We start from the raw sequence: 20,123 nt of genomic DNA, 5'->3' as shown, positions 1-20,123 counted from the left end.
ATATTATGTAGAAGACTTTGCATATTCTTTGCATTCACATACAGAAGGAATGGGATAAAAGTTAAAGTTAAGTGAATGTGTATTTCTAATTTTCTAAACACGAAATTCGCAAGAAAACTAGGCTTAAGAAGATAACTGGAATTTTTCCCCTGCTCAAAATAAATTTTATTCGTCAAAGTTTAGGCCGTTAAAATAACTTGCGCGCCCAGAAAATGGTATTGTTAATGGAAAGACAGTAGATGTTCATTCCAGTTTTAGGGTAAAACTGCACGCTTCAGTTTTAGAAAATAATCAAACAAAAGCATTATTTAACTTCTATAGTGCATATTGGTGTATAGAAGGCATCATAGTCCTAGAAATAAACGACCTTATAACATCAAAATGTTGTTCATATTTAATTAGACACTCAACGTTTCGCTTTACAGAATTTTTCAGGAGCGTTCTCTAAAGCACAAACCGAAACTGACAGTACAAAGCTTCTAGTGTTAAACAAAAGAAAATTAAAAATCAAAGAATGTTGTCGCTAATACGATATAGGCAGCAGCAGCCTGGGTTGACGAACGCAGACGACAGTTTGAAATCGTTCTGTGATATTGCGTGTATGCTGAATATCTTCATAAGTAAATCTGTTTTTACTAGTATTGTACTTTTTCTAATGTAGTTTATATAGAATGATTGCAATAAAAATAAACAATTTTGTTGTACACTCAGAAAATTTTGGGTCTCTAGGCCTCTCCCCCCGTACTTGTTTTTTAATTGAATGGAAATAAAAGCGGCGTTAGTGATTTCCGATATGCAATCAATATGGCGACGTCCGGTGGAGAAGACCGTTCCGAATTTTTGAACTGATTGGATATGAGGAATATAATTGTTCTCATATGTCATATCCACAAAACTCGCTCCGGTGGCTGTTATTAATGTTATGCGTTTTGCATTTTCCTTTTGTCAGTACGTGAAATTGGTCCACATGCATGGACACAGCAAAAAGTGATTTACTCCTTAATAAAAAGAAAAAAAATCGATGTTATGATAACTTGAACAATATAACCATTAGGAGACAGGTGCTAGAATGTGGACAGTAGGTTTCGGCTAAGTCGTTGTTTGGCTCTTAACGGAATGATCTAATCTTTCAGGCGGAACTACAGACCTTTGTAACCCGGCAAGCCTTTGTGCTGGCTCGTTAAGTTTCTTCATTCATCTTTTCCCGGTACCTGATGGCGGTATCCTTTGATATGCTTGCGTTAATGGGGTGGGTTCTTTTTCTCTCGCCCCTCTTCTATCCCCAAGGTCTTGTTCGAGCATTCTCCCGTAGACTTGCCTTTGTCCAAATTCTTGGAACAGCCTCTTCTTCTCCCTCCTTTAATGAAGCATTTTACACGTAATGACAGCACTGAGATCAAAGTAGAGACCATGCTGAGTTGACATTTTTTTAGATACCATCGCTAAGGTAGCAAACTGTTCTGCTGTATACACACACGGACACTTCATCTTAACGTTGTAAACTTGAGATCCATTTTTTGTTGAGAGTTTTTTTCTTTCATGGTCTTGTTTGTTGTTGTCTTCAGAGACTATAATAAACATTTTTAAGGTTTTGTTGTCCTGTTTGTCTGAATATTAAACTCAAGTCATTGATACGTATTTTATAAACATGAATACTTCATGATTAGCCTTTTTGTAACCATTTTGATTTTGTTTTATTTAAATTTGTGGTTTTAGGTTGATAGGTCACTGGGACATATTTTACTAAAATATGTATTACTTTTTTTTTCCATAAAATTTTGTTTTTAGATTTCATTCAACCTTGACCATTAAGTTAGGGTCTTATAAAATTGGTTTGATTTAGTATTTCATGTTTTTTATACTTTTTTTTTCAAAGTGTGGATCTTTGCCATATTGATTGGAAAACTACAGAACATTTTTAAGCTACATCTCCTGAAATAGAATTAGTTGTAAACTTCCAGTATGTTGCAAGTTAAAAATCATTTCTTAGGTTATTTTTATTCAAGCCAAACCTATGTTTTTTTAGTTACCAATTCATGACTGTTGTTTAGAAATTGTGTTAAAAGTATATTAAGGAATTTTCAGTATGTTTCATCTTATTTTACTGGTTGTAACTTCAAGAATATTTCTCTTAGTTGGAGATGTAATTGGATTTTGATAACAAGGTATCTGTTGGGGAAACAAATGTTTATGGTAAACAAGATTAGTCAAATTTATGTATGCAAAGGAATGTTTTATTCTTGTTTTTCATGTTACAGAAAATAGTGTCGGCATTAAGAAAAATTAATATAAGCATTTAAAAACAATATTAAAATTGCATGTAAATCCTGTATAAAATTTACAATGAGGTCATCAAACACAAATTGTATGTTTGTTTTATTATACTCATTATTTGCAGCAAAGGAAATGTTTCCCAGCAAAGAAAATTTTCAAAGCTGGTGTTTTGGGGGAGGATAAAAAAATACAATACAGAATGAAAGTTAATCAGATAAAGAAATGTAAACAGCAGGCACAGATAGGTTGAACTTTATTTTTTCAGTTTTAACTTTTTTTTGTTTAGATAATTAAATTTTTAAACAACTGATAGAAGCAGTGGTTAGGGAAGCAAGGATGACATTGGAGGAAGGAGTGAAAGTGGAAATCAAAGGGTTAAATCATGGTGTATGGAAGACAAAGCTTCAGTTACTAGTTCTGAAGATAACTTACAGAAACTAATAGAGGGTTTTATTGTGGCAGTAAAACATTTTGAATGCAAATTATTGTACAGAAAATGAAGGTATAATGAAGAATAAGTTGAACATCACACTGAACAGACAACAGCTTGAATCAGTTTAGATATTTTGGAAGTATTCTTAAAGAGGATGGCAAATGAACAAAGGATATCAGGCAAGGATTGCAATGGTTAAAGTGGCATTTAGTAAAAGGAAGGAACTAATTAGGAGACAGATGAATAAAGACTGGTTTGAAGTGTGGAATTGTGTGAAGCAGAGATATGTACACTGAAGAGAGAATACATTTAAAAGATTAGAGAGCCTTATAAGATGTGGATTTGATGATAAATGGAAAAACTCAGCTGGACTAAATGGATAAGTAAGTGAGAAGATGCTTGAGATGATGGAGAAAAATATAACCTTGATGGTAAAAATCCAGAAAAAGGCAAAAGATTGGTTGGGCAGATTGTTCGAGAAGATAGTTTGATGAAGGAAGTCCTAGAAGGAAGAAATTTAGACAAGTGACTTTGAAGTAGGAAGAGGAGACAGTTAGATGATATGAGAGAAGGAGGATCATACTGTGATAGAGAGGATAGTAGCTAATAATTATTCAGTATATTATGTGGCTTACCTGTTAAACAGTGGATATATCACAGATTCTAATAATGGTGTTTGAAACTGGTAAACTGATGTTCTTAATGAAAGTTGATTTGTTTTCCTGCAGCTTAGTGGAGGAGTTTTTAGTTTTAAAAAAAGTAGTTATTCAACTATGCATCAATTAACACAGTTTTGAAATATCTAGCCATACTTGAGGGGGGTACAAATGTGACACATTAACAAGTTATTATTTGAGGTTCATTTGCCCCAAACTCAAAAAAGATGTGTATTTATCTTTACAGTTAATCTCCCATCAGAAGCTCTACTTTCAGAGTTAGCTAACAAGTACAGCATGGAAGACAAACCAGAAAAGGCACAAGAAGAAAAGAGTGAAAAGGAAGAAAGAACAGAGCTGAGCATGAATGTAAGTATTTATTATTAGCAAAATAAAGGTAAAAAAATAACAACAATCGAATATTTGTGTCAAAGCACTAACTTATTGTCGATTGAAGTATTAAAAAGAAATAAACAGATATATTTCACTTGTGTTTATGTTAATGTTTGTAAATTTCCAGCCACTTATTTATCTAATTGTATAAGCTTTAAATTATTTTTAAAGTTTGTTTAGTTGTTAAAATTTTTTATTGAATTTCAACATACATAATTTCTTTTCAGGCACATTGCACTACAATATTAAGAGTTAAAAAAATCGACATTTTTGGCATAATGAAAGGTTAAATCTTTATTATTTATTGTAACTGTTGAAATGAAGCCTTGAAAAATGTCAGTCTTATTTTTTAATGGATTTCATTCAAGCTTTATTATGTTAGTGTCTTTATGCAGATTGTTTAAAGTATGTAAATTTATAAAAGAACCACATATTTCATCTTTTTAAACTGTACGAGCGGTGCTGATGGCAGTTATTCTATCTGTCGGTGCTTATAAAAAAATTAGCCATTAATCTTCAGTATTTACTGCATCACTTTATGTGTCCAGACAAACTGAAAGTCCCTGAAGTCTGATAAATACTGCTGTGTAAATTTGAAATGAGATATTATAAAGTCAGTTTAACACCAAAGTATACTCTGAGTTTGGAATTACAAGTCTGAGAAATGAAAAAAAATATTAAGTTTTGTGATTTGCAAGTCTTGGAGTTAGGAAGTGTCTCATTTAACTTTGACACTCTTTGATTCCACTACTTGTTGAAGGTACAATATCCTAATATGTCCTTGGTATCAATACATAACTGTTAAGGTCTTTGTAAGAGCTTGTTAATTATCAATATGCAAAGTAGAAGGCAGCTGGGAAAAACCACAGTGGGTTACATGGCCCAACAAATACTTCATTATGTAGTAGAATTAAATATAAAAAGGTCACGTAAAGTAAGAAAACAACAGTTCTGTTGTAACTGGTGTAAGTGATATTAAAGAACTATTTCAGTACTGCATAATGTATTTGCTTTTTTATTTTAATCCTGGAGCTAGTACATACAGTTGTTTGTTGATTTGTGTAAAGCTACTATAGAAATCTGAGTTAGAAGTTTCTAAGAAGAGCTAGGTGCTATATGATCCGTCGTATTAGTTGAACCAAAAAAAATTTTTTTCCTTGAAACAGGATCCAAAGATTTTTTTTCTCATGAAACATTTAATATTCACACCCACACCTACCAGTTGTCCACTGGTTTTACTGTACAGGAATTTTACTAGTGTTATTAGGTTAGTGTGGCTGTTTCTACTGTAAAATTATCAGTATGGCGGCTGATGTTTGTAAATTCACAGAACTAAGGAACAGAATTGTATCATACCTTGTGATGGAAAATAACAGGACAGAAATATAATTTTTAGGAGATTAAAAGTATTAGACAATTAATTGTGTTTTGCATTCATCTGCCATTCATAGTGATTAAGTGAACTTAAGTGATGATCACTTAATTGCTTTGAAGTATTCAAAAATACTTTTTTTTGAATATTTGAAACATCTAGGAAAATACTTTAAAATAGTTCAGTATGGAAAAATAAAGATTAAAAAAATGATTTAAGAAAATATAAACAGGAATTGAAATGAAAAATATAAGTTAATGTATTATATCTGCTTTGTAAATTTCTATTGGTCAAAAGATCAATTTTATATTATGTTTGTTGGACAAATGATTAGTTTAATTAATTATACTTGTCATAAAACATTACCTTATATTTTTAACACCACATTCTTGATCTAGTCCCTTAGAGATTTTCAAAACTAGAGAGTTTAAATTAATAGCCTTTTAACTACACTATATTAGTCGTATCCATTGCTGATGATGCTTTTTGCCAGCTTGTACAAGGCATTCACACCATAATGATCGTTGTTATGACAAATGGTTTATATAAGTAGTATTCTGACCACTACTATATTCAATGTATTCCAGCTGGCCTGAAAAGCTCTGGATTGAGCAAAATGTTTCAAAAAAAATCTTAATGTGGCATTATCACCACTTTTAGGAATTTTGTTAGTAATATTTAGGCTTGTTAGATGTTTTTTTTCAATATGAAGTTTCCTGTTTCATGTAGTATTATCACCACTTTCATGATTTGTATTAGTAATGTTTAAGCCTGTTAGGGTTTTTTTTTCACTATGAAGTTTCTTCTGTAATGTGGTATTATAACCACTTTCAGAATTGTTATTAGGAATGTTTGAACTTGTTAGGTGTTTTTTTTCTTTTCAATATAAGGTTTTTTTTGTTTCATTATTACTCTCAGAATTGTTGTTAATTTTTAAAGTTTTTCAGGTGTTTTTTCAATATGAAGTTTTTTGTTTCATTATTACTCAGAATTGTTGTTAATGTTTAAAGTTTTCAGGTGTTTTTCAATATGAAGTTTTTTGTTTCATTATTACTCAGAATTGTTGTTAATGTTTAAAGTTTTCAGGTGTTTTTTCAATATGAAGTTTTTGTTTCATTATTACTCAGAATTGTTAATGTTTAAAGTTTTCAGGTGTTTTTTCAATATGAAGTTTTTTGTTTCATGTAGTGTTAGCACAATTTTCAGGATTGCTATTATTAATGTTTAAACTTGTTACCTGTTGTTTTTTTCAATAGGAAGTTTCTTGTGATTTATCTGTAAGTGACTTAGAGAAGCAGGAGTTTTCCTTTACACTCTACAATTTTAATGGACATGGCAATGTCACTAAAGATGTAAGTGGTTATATATTAGTGTCTATCAATACCAGCTGTATCAAGTGTTTAGCTGATTTTTGTTAATATAATAGCTAGGTTTATTGTTTGAATATTAGAATAAAATTGATTTTACATCTATTAGATATTTGTTTAATTAGATAAAGTTTAAAAAAGTGTTTGAAAATTAAGCTTTTCTAAAGGTATCATTGAAGAGTAAAACACAGATTGTATATTTAGTCAGTTGTCAACAAGCATCTGTAGTTAGTGTTACTATCATTTACTTATCAAGTTTTTAGCCAGTATATATCAATGCTAGTTCTAGCTTTATCAATTGGCAATAGTTAAGAATATCATTAATTCATTGCAAGCTTTGTGAAGTGTTAATAACTGTCAGTATTCACTGTATGTAAAATAAGACTTGTTTTCTCTAGGATGTTGCAGGACTAGTACGATCCATTCATGAAACTTTAGGGAAATCAGTTAAGCTTCCTCCTTCTGGTAGCCGTACAATCAAGGTCAGGTTAGCAATCTCACCTGACTCAACAAGTCCAGAAGAAAAAGAAGTTACTCTGCCATCTAAAAGCACAACTCCAAAAGAGACAGACAACATTAAAACACCAGTGAATGAATTCAAACAATGTAGTAACCAGAGTGTAAACACCTGCTCCACTTATTTATCCTTTTCATCACCAGAGAAAGAAAACTCAAAATTCAAGTGCCAAAATTCTTCTCCAGTGACTAATAACTTGCTAACATCTACAGCTGAAACAAAGCCGACTGGATGTTCTCCTGCTACTCCCAAATCTCAGCGGGGTTGCCGGTCTAGCTCACTTCAGAGACAGGAGATAATACAAGAGAGTGTAGAGAAGTCTTGTTTAGACTGTTCAGAAGAAAACAGGTGGGCAGTTGATGGGTAACTTCTTGTGTGTGTGTTTATCATAATCAGATTACTTGCAGGTACATATTTTTAAAACTATTATATTTAAAAGTGATATAAACTCTACTTCAAGAGGAAAGTTATGTAATGTAGTAACATTTCAAGTTAGAGTTAGTTAAGTGATGATTTATTTTTCAATATAACTCTTGATTTATACAGTTTATTTAGATACTTCTAATTATTATATAAAATTATAAAGAACCACACACTTCTTCTTTTTAAAGGAGACAGCCTGGGGAAAAGCATTGGCACAAGCGACGGCATAGGCATCATCGTAGTTGTAGAAACCATATAGCTGAATGTTGTGATCGATATAACCATTATTTGAACTTGGATGTTGATGAAAAGTTCCCTTACGAATCTCGTTACCCATTTTCATACGGTCTGTCTGAAAAAAATCACATGGACTCTCGATTGCCCTACCACCAGGAAGTCACAGAAAGTCACTGTAATAAAAAGTTAGGTCATTGTAGTCACCAGAGATCAAAGTCTCATGATGCCAATACTACTGCTAGACTTTTTCACTACCGTATGTTTTCTAACCAGAAAGATGATCTCTTGAACTTAAATTTTGATCTTTGTGACTTACTCCCTGAGGAAAAATTTGACTGGGAAAGGCAACTACCCCACAGACGATCTAAGTCGTATGATGTTCATGATCACTCAAAATCAAACTTTTTGAATTCTCCTAAAGCAAAGCAACGAACTAATAGAGGTGTTACATTCACAGCTCCTACAACAGGAGCTTCTCCAAACCACCATCACAAGCAAAAACACCGGGAACGTGAAAGGATGCGAACAATGCAACAGGTAGCTGATTGGTTGAAGAAAGAGCACCTTGGTGAGATGTCCAAAGAAGACAGCACTAGTAACTCTCAGGTGGTGATTCAGAGGCATGAGCACCATCATTTTCATGAACATGTGCACCATCATTATCATCATTATGTACCTTCTTAGCCTGAATTGTGCTGGACATGTAAGGGACCACTTGATAAGTTCCAGATTGTCTGTGTTAGTCCATGTTTGTATTACTTCTGAATTGTCCCGTTTCCTAAGTGGGCAATAGGACAAGTGGCGTAAAGTCCCACCAGCAAGTTTACTCAGGTAAAAAGTTCCAAAAAGTAATACTTCTAATGGTTGAATGTATTTTTTTCAAGTCACAGTATGTTAGAGCATCAATATTTGAATTATGAATAGATTAACTTGTCCTATTTTTTTAGGTTAAGTAATGATAAGACAAACCTATCTAAATGAATGTTATCTCTTCTGTGTGCAACAAAAAGTGTTTACTTGTTAAAACGTCCATTTTGTTTTTAAAAGTTCAATGCCATTTAATTGTAACTAGAGTTTAGAAATGTATTGCTACAGTACAGTACTCTATTATTTGCAAGTTATTGAAGCCATGGAATTGGAAAAGTTTATTGTTCTTCAAAGTTTTTCAGAATTCTGCTTGACATATTCTTTTCAATTTATAAAATACTGCTAATTTAAGTGCTAGGAAGATATCTTACTCAAAATTGGGCTACCTTATTTGGAACTACTGAACAGAAAATTGCAGGCCAAGAAACAGTTATCATTAATGTAATTTATTTCTTTTTCAGTTAGGCTATTAAAAATATATTTTTTTTCATAGAAGGACTCTTGAGTTTCAGTTGGAAATATTTTAATGTATTGCTTACCTTAAAAAGCTCCTTGAATGATTGCTAACTGAACAGTTATGAAGATAGCGCAATCTGTGTTAAACTTGGGTCAGAGATTACGGGTCTTAACCATTACAGAGTGTAAGGTAAAAAATGTATTTATCCATACTGGTTATTTTTCATTTTTAAGATACTTTGATAAAACTCAGTAATGTATGAGTCTATTTATATGAAATCTTTACAGTGAAATTTTATTTTTCTTTTAGATATTTTCTGTTGATTTCAATTAGGTTGTTACTTATGAGATTAAGAACATTTATCAGATTGTTGTTAGTGATATTTTAGAATCAACACAACTGAAAAACTAAGATGCAAGGGAAATATGTGTTAAGTTTTATTTTTTATGCAAAATAAGTTTCAGATTGAAAGTGTTTTTACATTTTTTTCTTTGGTGAATTAAAAATGTTTACATCATACCAGTGACCTGGAGATTGAGATGTAATATTTTCAATCATGGTATAGGAAGAGTGGTTAGCTAATCATGGTGCCATTCAGAATGTAGTTATCAAAATTCTAAAAACATTGTGTCAATAAGAAACTCAGTTTATAAATATATAATTATATGAATTGATGATTTTAAAAATAGGCTTTTTATAAATTAAAATATTAGCAGTTACAGAATTTCTTCTTTAATTTTGTATTTTATTTAAAATGTTTAAGTTAAATAAAAAGATTTTTCAGTATGACTAAATACAGAAACAAGACCAAGCTGAACTTGCAGGTTTATGAAGTAGAGTGAAGATTAATTAACGTGATTATTATGTTAATCAAGAGTAAAACTTAAATATACAAACAAATATTATATCTAAGAGTATTTACAAAGCAAATACTCAAGTAAAATTACTGTGCTAAGAAAAGCCAGGATGTAATTGTTTCAGTGATGTACAGGGCCAGTGCCACCCGCATAAATCTATGGGCTCGGAACAAGTCTTTTGTTTGGATCCCTCTCACAAAAATTTCATTTTAAATTTATAATCGAGCCCTCTTCACCCATCTCTTCCCAGTAAATGTATGAGTAACACCATTGTGGAACTTGTGCCTTTGCCTTCTTTTTGTGTAAAAACAAGGAGTTTAAGAAAATTTGTCTCCTGAAGAAAGAAAACAACGAGCCCAAATATTCACGCTAGTGATATATTTAAAAAGTTCTGTTCAGAAATAACATTATAAATGTCCAGTATTGGTACATTATGTCAATATACCTTAAAAAGCTCCTTGGATGATTTCTAACTGGACAGTTATGAAGATAACATAATCTGTGTTAAATTTCGGTCAGAGATTACGGGTGACTTACATTATCATGGTAAAGTAAAACAGTTTGTATAATTACCTATAATACTACTATGGTATATTGACATATGAATTTGCACTATAGCACATCATACAGGTCTAATAAATTGGATTACAGTATCTTTACTACAGTGATTAGAAGTATAGTAAATATGCCATCACATACTTAAAACAAGAAACATGATATACACATGGGATTGTTTTAAAACTACTTAGTTCATCAGTTCAACATTACTTAAACGTCATCTGCCATGCAGGTAGTCTTGGACATCAAAATGTTACCTAATTCTATATTGTATTTTTAAGACTGAACAAAACTGTAATTTCCTAATGGGCCACCTCAAATCCCCCTTTCGGAAATATCATGGAGGTTCTGACAAAAATACCCTACTTTTTATAAACTGTAGTGGTTGAACAAAACACCCTTTTCTTCATGAAAGTCAGAATGTGGACCATGTATATTGAAGGAGGTGTGAACACAGATGTAACTCTTTGACATCGGTTAAGTAGCCAAAGTTGTCTGATCCCACCTGAATGCCTGGGCTTGAGACAAGATATTCGGTTGTCCTTCTTGTCCCTTTCCACATAGATGCTACTGTAAAGAGCAGATAAAATAGCAGAAAGGAAGAATTTTGATGATATACAGTTAGAGTTGTCAAGTTTTAAGAATGTAAATGAAAGTAAGTGGCAAGCAGCATTGCTGCAGAGCCCTACTATGGGGTACAGGGTCATGTTTTGAAAAATGAAGATTGAAATGGTGTCTTCTCCTCCATTTTGACATGCAAATTTTTATAAATTATATAATCACTGAAAAGAAGTCTGAACCTTAAAGACTAGTATTAATCTAATAGTATCTCATTATAAACTCATAGTGATATCATTTGATGTTACAATTCTTCATTTCTTTCATTTACTTACGTGGGCATCATTATATTCCTTATTGACATTCTTTGAAGGCACAGTGACCTCAAACTTGAGCATGGTTCATTTGTGGCTATTCTCACAGTCAAAATATTGGCTAGTGTGCCATCAAGTGTCATACTGTCTTTGAATGGGGGTTATATCTTGTCAAACCTAGGCTATTTTGGCTATGAGATCAAACTGGAAATGCAGTTTTAGTGTTCTTTAAACCTGGTACTTGTTGGTAATATCCAAGCCCACAAATGTCTCATGAAAGAGTGGACTTACTTCTGAAAATGACAAATGTTATGTGTTGCAATTATTCTGTTTATTTTCACTTCAGTTCTAAGAAAGTAGAACTAAAAACATCTTCACAACAGCTTATTCACAGACAACTTTAATCTTAGTATATTTATGAAGTTATTAATAATTTATTTTCACATGAAACATCGACATATAACTTCACCCAATATTTAAAGCCTTAAAAACATAATAAAATCTACTTGCACATATTCATAAACCAGCTTACTGGTATCACCTGAACCCTAGTTTGTCAAACAAGACGGATTTCTTAGTTTCTGCTCATATTTTGTATAGGTTATACCATACTATCACTGAAAATGGCTTCATACTAAATGATATAATCAGTGTTTACTATGAGTTCTTTCTGGGTTATGGTTTTGTCAGTTGTTTGTGAAATGGGTGAAGAAGTAGGAAGGTGTCATATAAGGTTTACCAGTTAAAATTTACTTGCATTTAAAACATATTTATTTACCCCAACCAATAGAACAACCCTTAAAATTCTAGTTAATATCAAGCTAAGCCTCTCTATGCTTTTGATTTTAACGTGTATCGAACCTTTCATGATCAAATTAAATTGATTTTTTGCAATAGAAACCCTCAGTTATGAAGAGCCGGATTGTGGTCCGTGGCTTCTGGAAGGTTGCATAGATGATCTTGTCAGAATTACATTTGTTTCTCAAATTTCCACATCTGCTCATTGCCGTAGAAACAGAAACAACATTGTTGCTGTCGCTCTTAGTTTCTGACTCAGAGGTTGAGGGTACATCATCTTATCAAACTTGTATTTTCATGGTATCCTATTTGATTATGTCTTATTAACTTCTATCAAGATTTGCATGAAATTAGGTGATTAGTGAGAATGCTGGAAAGAATGGGGTGTGAATTAAGATAATTTATTTTGTTGATGGCCATAGGTTGTGCACAGAGTCTGTCCATTTTTTCTGGTCAAATTTTGTTCCCAGGTGGGTGAACTTAAAACACTTGCAGGTGGAGGAGACCAAATGTGGGTGTCACTTGCCCAGTCCAGTCAACTTGCACATGAAATTGCAGAAACCAGGATATGATTGTTTTGATGAAGTACAGGGTAAATAAAAGAGCTAAAAGTGATCAAGCTGTTTTTAAAATTTTCTTTCCAGTTGGACATGAATTTTCAAGTATAACCTCTTTCACTAATGTGCCTGAAAGTATTTTTTGGAGACTACTAAATATTTAAATTTTGCTGTCAATAATTGTGTGATGTAACAAGTATTTATATTAATGAATGGGGAAATCATCATTTCAATAATAACTGCACTTAATCAGAATCCACATTGATGCCACTGATGAATAAATTTTACTGAAGAACTGTTAACTGCTTTTTTGTACAAAAAAAAAAAGTTTTATGAACCCCCTCACTTATTAACTTAAGTATCTCACAAATGATTGAGATTGAAATGCAAGGTTGTGTTAACAGTGTAACTGAAATTCAGTGTATTCTATATTTCCTATTGACTATAAAATGAAGTTCAGTATATAGTTTATACTTTTGTAAACTGGTGTTTTTGTTTGTAATTTGGGTTCATTTTACACTACAACTTATCTTTTAATGCATTATATAGAGTACAAAGATAACTGAGTAATACATGATAAGATGTGCCTATTTTTCACATATATATGCACTAATATCTATTAATATTTATTGCCTTTCTGAGGTTTGTTTAGTGTACAGAAATGTAAGTATTTGTAAGTGCTATATATATTCTACAGGCAGTAATGACTGTGTTTGGTGAGTCTCGTATGTAAACTTCCTGTTTGAGGAAATAAATACTTGAGTAATTATTCCTGTGTGATGTGCTCCCAATTATAAAACATCATTAGAAAGCAGTGATCATATTCACATACTGTACAATGAAATGGGCTTTGTTTATTGGTTATTGGATTTTTTTTTAACGTTAACAAGGTGAAATATGTAATAGTTTTTGATGTTAAATGTAAGGTTCACACCTTTGACAAAATTCAATCATTGAATATGCATGATCATATCCATTTTTGATAAAATCCAGTTGTTCTGTTTTCTTGACTTCTAATTGGCTGAACTTTTGTAATATTTTGTGTACAATCATAACGACAGCGAAATAAGTGGATCAGTTGAAGTGTTTATTAAATGCTTCTTGAATTTCATCAAATTGCTGGTGACATATGACACTTCAAAATAAATACGTTCTAAGTGTAAGTTGCTTAACACTGTTATTATCTTCATTAATCTGTCATTTAGCACTAGTATTAGTGTTTCCAGTTTTGAATTTATTTTTATAAAATTGATTACTGAATAGTTACAAGCACCTGTGGGATAAGTTTACATCATCTCACGTATCTAAACATCATTTTCAAAGAATAGTTACGAGCACCTGTGTGATAAGTTTACATTGTCTCACGTATCTAAACATCATTTTCAAAGAATAGTTACGAGCACCTGTGTGATAAGTTTACATCATCTCACGTATCTAAACATCATTTTCAAAGAATAGTTACGAGCACCTGTGTGATAAGTTTACATCATCTCACGTATCTAAACATCATTTTCAAAGAATAGGAGTTGAATGAATCACTTATAATCCTGAAGTTTCATATTTATCTTATAACTGTTAAAAAAACTAGTGATAATACAATCACAGCAAAGTACATTTAATAATTAGTTTGGTATTTTACACGGTTATTACACATTTCTTTCAACTATGAATCATAGATTATTTAATTCTTAATAGCAGCTTTTTTAGTATTTTTTTAATAACAGTATTTTCCCTCATTCAGTTTTTAAAATAAAAAAATTAGTCATTTTATAATATAATTTTTCTCGTATTTATTATGATATTCTAACATGGGCCAAAATTTAAAAATCACCAGATTGGTTGAACATCTTTAATCACTTTAATTAAGCACAGAAATTATTTTGACACCTTATAGGTGTTTTCACATCTCCATCTACCAGCAATGAAACTAATAAAACAAGAAAAATGTCAACATCCACATTGCAAGTTCGTTAAGGTGAGTTTTAGGATTGTTGTTGGGAAGAAATTAATTTATCAACACTTCAACCGGTGAGATTTTATATAAAAGCTATCACTAAAAAGAATAGTATTGCAAATGATAACAATGGTAATCTACAGTGTGAGAGCCATTCTAATCCTCATGTTTTTCAGATTTAGAATAAAATAAACTTCCACAAATTTAACTGTATCAAAAAAGCAATTCTAGTGACATAAGCTAAAACCAGTGTATATGATAATAGTATTACTTTAAAAATTCTTAATTTCTAATTTCAGAAGTGCGTTCTCTGTTTTACACAATTACGATTTTTTGATAACTGACATGTAATTATAAACTTGGATTACATGTTCACTAGAGACACGTTATTATACAATGGCAAAGAAAAGTTTATTATGAAAAGTGGTGTAGAGTTATATTAGTTTGGGTAATGACGTGACTCATGGTAACACCATACTTGGTTTTATTTTAATTCAAGGCTCTCTGCCCTTCACAAGGTTATCTGGTTCTTAATGTTGATTGATTTAGTTCAAAAGTTAACTTCACTGCCAGATATGCTTCTTAGTGTTTTGATGTTCATATCTTATCACTATTTGATTTTACATAGACTGATGTATAAAAAATTATAATAATTGTTAAATGGAAGGTCTAGCAACATTTTGTTTTACATCCATTAAAATTCATACAGTTTGAATAGATAATAAATTAAAATTGAAAATAAAAGGAGTTTTTTATTATATACAACTAGTTAAAGAGTTAGAGTAAAAATGTTCGTTTTGATATGTCATTACAAAAGCAAGGGATAAAGTTTACCATTTTGTTACTATATTTTCTGCATCAAAAAATTAGATAAGAACTTGCATTTCTAAATTTCAACAGATGAAATCAGGCCACATTGACTTGGAGGACCAAAACCCAAAATATACATTTTAAAGACAAAACCTAGGCACTATTTTTTCTTCAACATGAAAACTCATTTTTCAAACTTGCATTTTCAGTGTTTCTCTTATTCACATAGGTTTGTCTCCATCAACTCTTGTTGACCAAGGTGACAAGTATTAAAAATGTGTTATTAAAACCCATTTTAAAGAAAAAGATAAAAAAGAGGGAATCTTCAATATTTGTGGCTGTAATTGAATCTCAGAAAGGAAGAATGATTGTACAGGTTGGTGTAATCAAGTGACATAGCTGTTGGATCAATAGTTCTAACATTACACTCAAAACCCATGTTTGTACCTTCCCATTAAATATCAGGTAGTCCAAAACCAAGTCTACAATGAAATCAAGAAAACCAGAGCTTTGACTATTTAACAAAGATATCTGAATATTGTAGTAAAGTATTGAAAAAAGTATCAAACATATTTTGAGATAATTTAGTAATAATAATTGTAGAATGTATATAATGAATATCTTATCTCTGAATTTACATAAGGGATTCAACTTGTCTCCTAGACCTCCCTTCTCCCCTGTGTCTGCTATCTCATTTTTTTGTGAGGAGTTTAGCAGATGTGTAGCAGATTAGTTTCCAGACTGGAACATTTCAAAAAATCATTTGGTGGAAAATGTTAAAATCACCTAGTTTATAAGAATGGGATTATTTTTATTTGTTGTTCAGCAATTTCAATTATACACACACTAAAAACATTAGTTTGGAAGTATGATGTAGACAGGTGTGTCGATGAGCATAACTAGTAAGTTCTTCAAACTGCTTGCAATATATAAAAAAAAACTTTTCAAACCATTTTTTACAAGTATTTTCAGGCTTTGAAAAATTCATCATTGATCATCAAGCCACCTTAATAATTGACTAACAGCATCCAATACAAGATTAAAAAAGTCTTAAATCCGTAGTGGAACACCAATAACCAGTTCGACTACTATACGCATTTTCCCAAAGAAACTGTCAGTATTAAGGAAGTCTTAGTCAGTTACATATACAATAGTTCATTTCATGGTTGAGTATTCTTAAAAGGTATTCACTTTCTCAGTGTAAGATACTAAAATTCAGTTCAACTAAAATAATTATTAATGTGTAGCTAATATTTGCTTTACGTGCTTGCTTCTTCCTAACTGTAAATTTTTGTCTTGGAATACTATGAACCAGCAAAATTTAATTTGAACCACTGATATATTTTGGTTATTGTTCAGTAGAATAGTTTCGAAAAGCATCCTAGCATTAATATTATGAAATAAATATAAAAAATTATATAGGAGAAATCATATACATACAATCAGCTGTTGATGAAGAAGATGATCAGCTGTTGATGAAGATGTACAACTGCAAGGTTCATCACTATCATATAATTACTTGGGATAACACTCCAGTCAGAAAGCCTTAATAACATTTGCTACTTTTCTTTCCTTTACGAGCATAGCAAAAACTGATAATATACACAACCGTTTGCATATTTTGGGAGAAAGTATTAAAGACTTGTGAGGAAAAAAAATCTAAAAAATTACTTTAAATGGTTTTTTTGGAAATATTTTCAATTCTTTATTTTAATAAAAGTTAAGTACTTGTTAATACATATTTTTTAATCATTACAATACTTATTCATAGTACTTTCAAGTCTGATACATATGTCCAACTATGATGTAACAAATTGCAAACATGGTCATTTAACAAATATTCAAAAATCTCATGAATACAGTCCCTTTTTAATCAATGGGGTAAAAAAAAGTTTGGGTATTTTATTATTTTTTGTCCATATATATGAATTAAGATATTGTACTTGACAATAAATATTTATATCAACATTGTATTATGAAAAACGTTAAAAATATCAATAACTTTTATGTTGATGTCAGTATATTGTTTTCAACAAATGATAAACCTGTTTTTGACTTTCTAAAATGCAGAATCCTAACAATGCAGACATGTCACGAAGAAGAAAATATAGAATAAAACATGCCTGATCATATCTTCTCTTTCTAGGTGGTTAATAGCTTTTTGATCTCTCAAGCACCTTTAATTACATCCAAAATGATAAAAATGGCATTCAAAAATTTATGTGTTTCTTATTTATGTTATTAAATGTTACATGTAAAATAGCTATCAATATTAATAATAAAATACGGTATACTATTATGAAGTTTACACTTTTGGAAAAGTATCCTTTAGTAAATTAAGCTTTGAGTTTGTCAATATACAGGTCTTAACATAACACCTTTATTCAATGGGAAATTTGAGATTCTACTTAAATCAACAAAGTTTCAAGTTCTCAAAGAAATAACCAGAACTACGGTCACTGCTGATTGGCTAACAGTTCAAGATAATTTTTTCTTCTATTGAGTTGGTGAAGCACTGAACTTATTACTATTAAATTATTTTCAATTATCAGATATTTTTAAGTTTGATAACACCTATTTAACTGTGATGCTTTTTTTATTTGCTCTCTCTCAAAATGAAAAGTATTTGTTTCATTAGTATAAGGATGATTTTGTACAAATAAAAAAATAAGCTACAAACAGTGATTCGAAATAAGTATTATTTTCGATTTATTAATATATATATCTTAGAACACTAATATTATGAATCAGAAAACAAATGTTTTACGAGAAATCACATGAACACCTGAACTTGAAGATCAACAACTACAAAGTCTGACATTATTATAAGTACCCATTCGGCAAAAGTCGGACCGCAAAACCATTTAACGTGGTTCTAATAAAGTTAAATGTAATTATTTGGTTCCTAAAAGGACATTAACCTCTTGAATACAAACTTAAAATATACCCTATATTCTAACATACGTGCATAAACATAGAATAAACTAGATTCTCGGTGTCAACAGGAGTAGTGTCACAAGAATAAACGGTCACCGTGGTACCATGTGTCAACAGGAGTAGTGTCACAAGAATAAACGGTCACCGCGAAGTGGTTTGTACCATCTAGTTAAACATTAAACAGTATCTATATTCATAATTATTTCGGTCACAAGTTTTTCCAAGTCCTTCTTGTGTAAATTCCCTACTTCCATCACCTCTTCATGATTGGCCGGCATCTCTTCAGAGTCATGTTTCATGACACAACTGTTGGTGATTAGAGAGATTCCGATTACTCTAATCGCACAGTGACGAGCAGCAATGACCTCGTGAGCTGTACTCATACCTAAAACAAATAAATTATAAACACTCACAAGGAGGGAGAACATTACTGGTGTTGACATCTTTTTAATAAAATTTAAAAAATAAACATTAGAGTTACTATCTTGTAAGCTAATCTGAAACACATAATTTACTATTTCAATAGATACTTCAGTTAGCTAGAAAATTCATAAACAACTTCCTTCACTGAACTAATAAATTAAAAATAGTCGAATTACTTTTTTCAGACCGATCTTCTTAACATTGTTTTATGCATTAGGTACATAACATACATGTATGTCTACAGATGAGTGCATGACTTAACAAGACTGTGGCCCACATACAGTGCCTTGCAAAAGTATTCACCCCCTGCAAAGTTTCCACATTTCATTGCCATCTGAGCTTGCAATCATGAATCTTTCAAATGGGACTTTATATTTAGAATCTACAAAATCTACTTTAAACTGAGAAAGCTAAAAAAATATGATATTATGTAAGCAAGTTAGATTTTCAAATAAAATTACATTATTCTCAGTTGCATAAGTATTCAACCCATTTGCTACGGCAACTCTAAATCAGTTCAGGTACAAAAAATTAGTTTGAAAGGTCACAAAATTAATGTAATGGCCTCTGTCTGTGTGTGATTAAAGTGGTTTAACTTGACTTCAGAGTAAATGCAAACTAACCATCAAGACCAAGGAGTTTTCTAAACAAGTCAGGGATAAAGAGGTAGAGGGGCACAGATCAGAAGAAAATTTCAAAGTTTCTGATTATCCCATTGAGTACGGTGAAGTCCATAATTGAGAAGTGAAATGTGCTTCATACTACCCAGATCAGGCCGCCCTTCCAAACTAAGTAGTCGAGCAAGCAAAAAACTGGTTAGGAAGGCCACCGTGAAGCCAACAGTGGCTTGGAAACATTAGCAAAATTTCATATAAGAGATGGCAGTCAGCGTTTATACATCGACAATATCCTGGTCCCTACACAAAGCTGGCTTGTATGGGCGAGTGGCAAGAAAGAAGCCATTACTGAAAAATAATCATCTTAAATCTAGTGTGGAGTTTGCAACAAACAGGTTTTGTGGTCAGAAGAAACAAAAATTGAGCTTTTTGGTCTAAATTCAAAGCGTAACGTCTGGCGCAAGCCTAACACAGCACATCACCCAGTCAACATCATCTCAACTGTCAAGCATGGTGCTGGAAGCATCATGCTATAGGGATTCTTCTCATCAGCAGGGACTGGAAAGCTTGTCAGTATGGAGGAGAAGGTGGATGGTGAATAGTTCAGGCCTACCCTAGAGGAAAACCTGCTTGAGTCAGCCAAGAATCTAAAACTGGGTCGAAAATTCACATTTCAGCAGGACAATGATCCGAAGGACAAGGCCAAAACCACACTGAAATGGTTTCAAAAGGAAAATGAATGTC

At 31.6% G+C, this 20,123-nt stretch overlaps 2 protein-coding genes across 3 annotated transcripts in view; one reads left to right on the top strand and one right to left on the bottom strand.

Moving 5' to 3' along the window:
- LOC106468370 (protein naked cuticle homolog 1-like) overlaps positions 1–9,675 on the top strand; it is a 36,044-nt gene extending 26,369 nt beyond the window's left edge. For both annotated transcript variants that reach the window (XM_013928788.2, XM_022396715.1), the window contains 4 exons: positions 3,611–3,732; positions 6,385–6,480; positions 6,894–7,360; positions 7,624–9,675. In XM_013928788.2, coding sequence (XP_013784242.1) covers positions 3,611–3,732; positions 6,385–6,480; positions 6,894–7,360; positions 7,624–8,356 — 1,418 coding nt within the window. In that variant the 3' untranslated portion in view covers positions 8,357–9,675. The remainder of the gene's footprint in view (positions 1–3,610; positions 3,733–6,384; positions 6,481–6,893; positions 7,361–7,623) is intronic.
- An 8,664-nt stretch (positions 9,676–18,339) lies between these two features.
- LOC106468369 (purine nucleoside phosphorylase-like) overlaps positions 18,340–20,123 on the bottom strand; it is a gene marked incomplete at its 5' end in the record, with an annotated part of 19,147 nt that continues 17,363 nt past the window's right edge. Inside the window, one exon of the mRNA XM_013928787.2 lies at positions 18,340–18,724. Within this exon, the coding sequence (XP_013784241.1) occupies positions 18,516–18,724 (209 nt within the window). The remainder of the gene's footprint in view (positions 18,725–20,123) is intronic.

Source organism: Limulus polyphemus, unplaced genomic scaffold (genome assembly GCF_000517525.1).
Source record: "Limulus polyphemus unplaced genomic scaffold, Limulus_polyphemus-2.1.2 Scaffold2982, whole genome shotgun sequence".
Lineage (NCBI taxonomy): Eukaryota > Metazoa > Arthropoda > Merostomata > Xiphosura > Limulidae > Limulus > Limulus polyphemus.
This window is presented reverse-complemented; position numbering and strand designations above follow the sequence as displayed.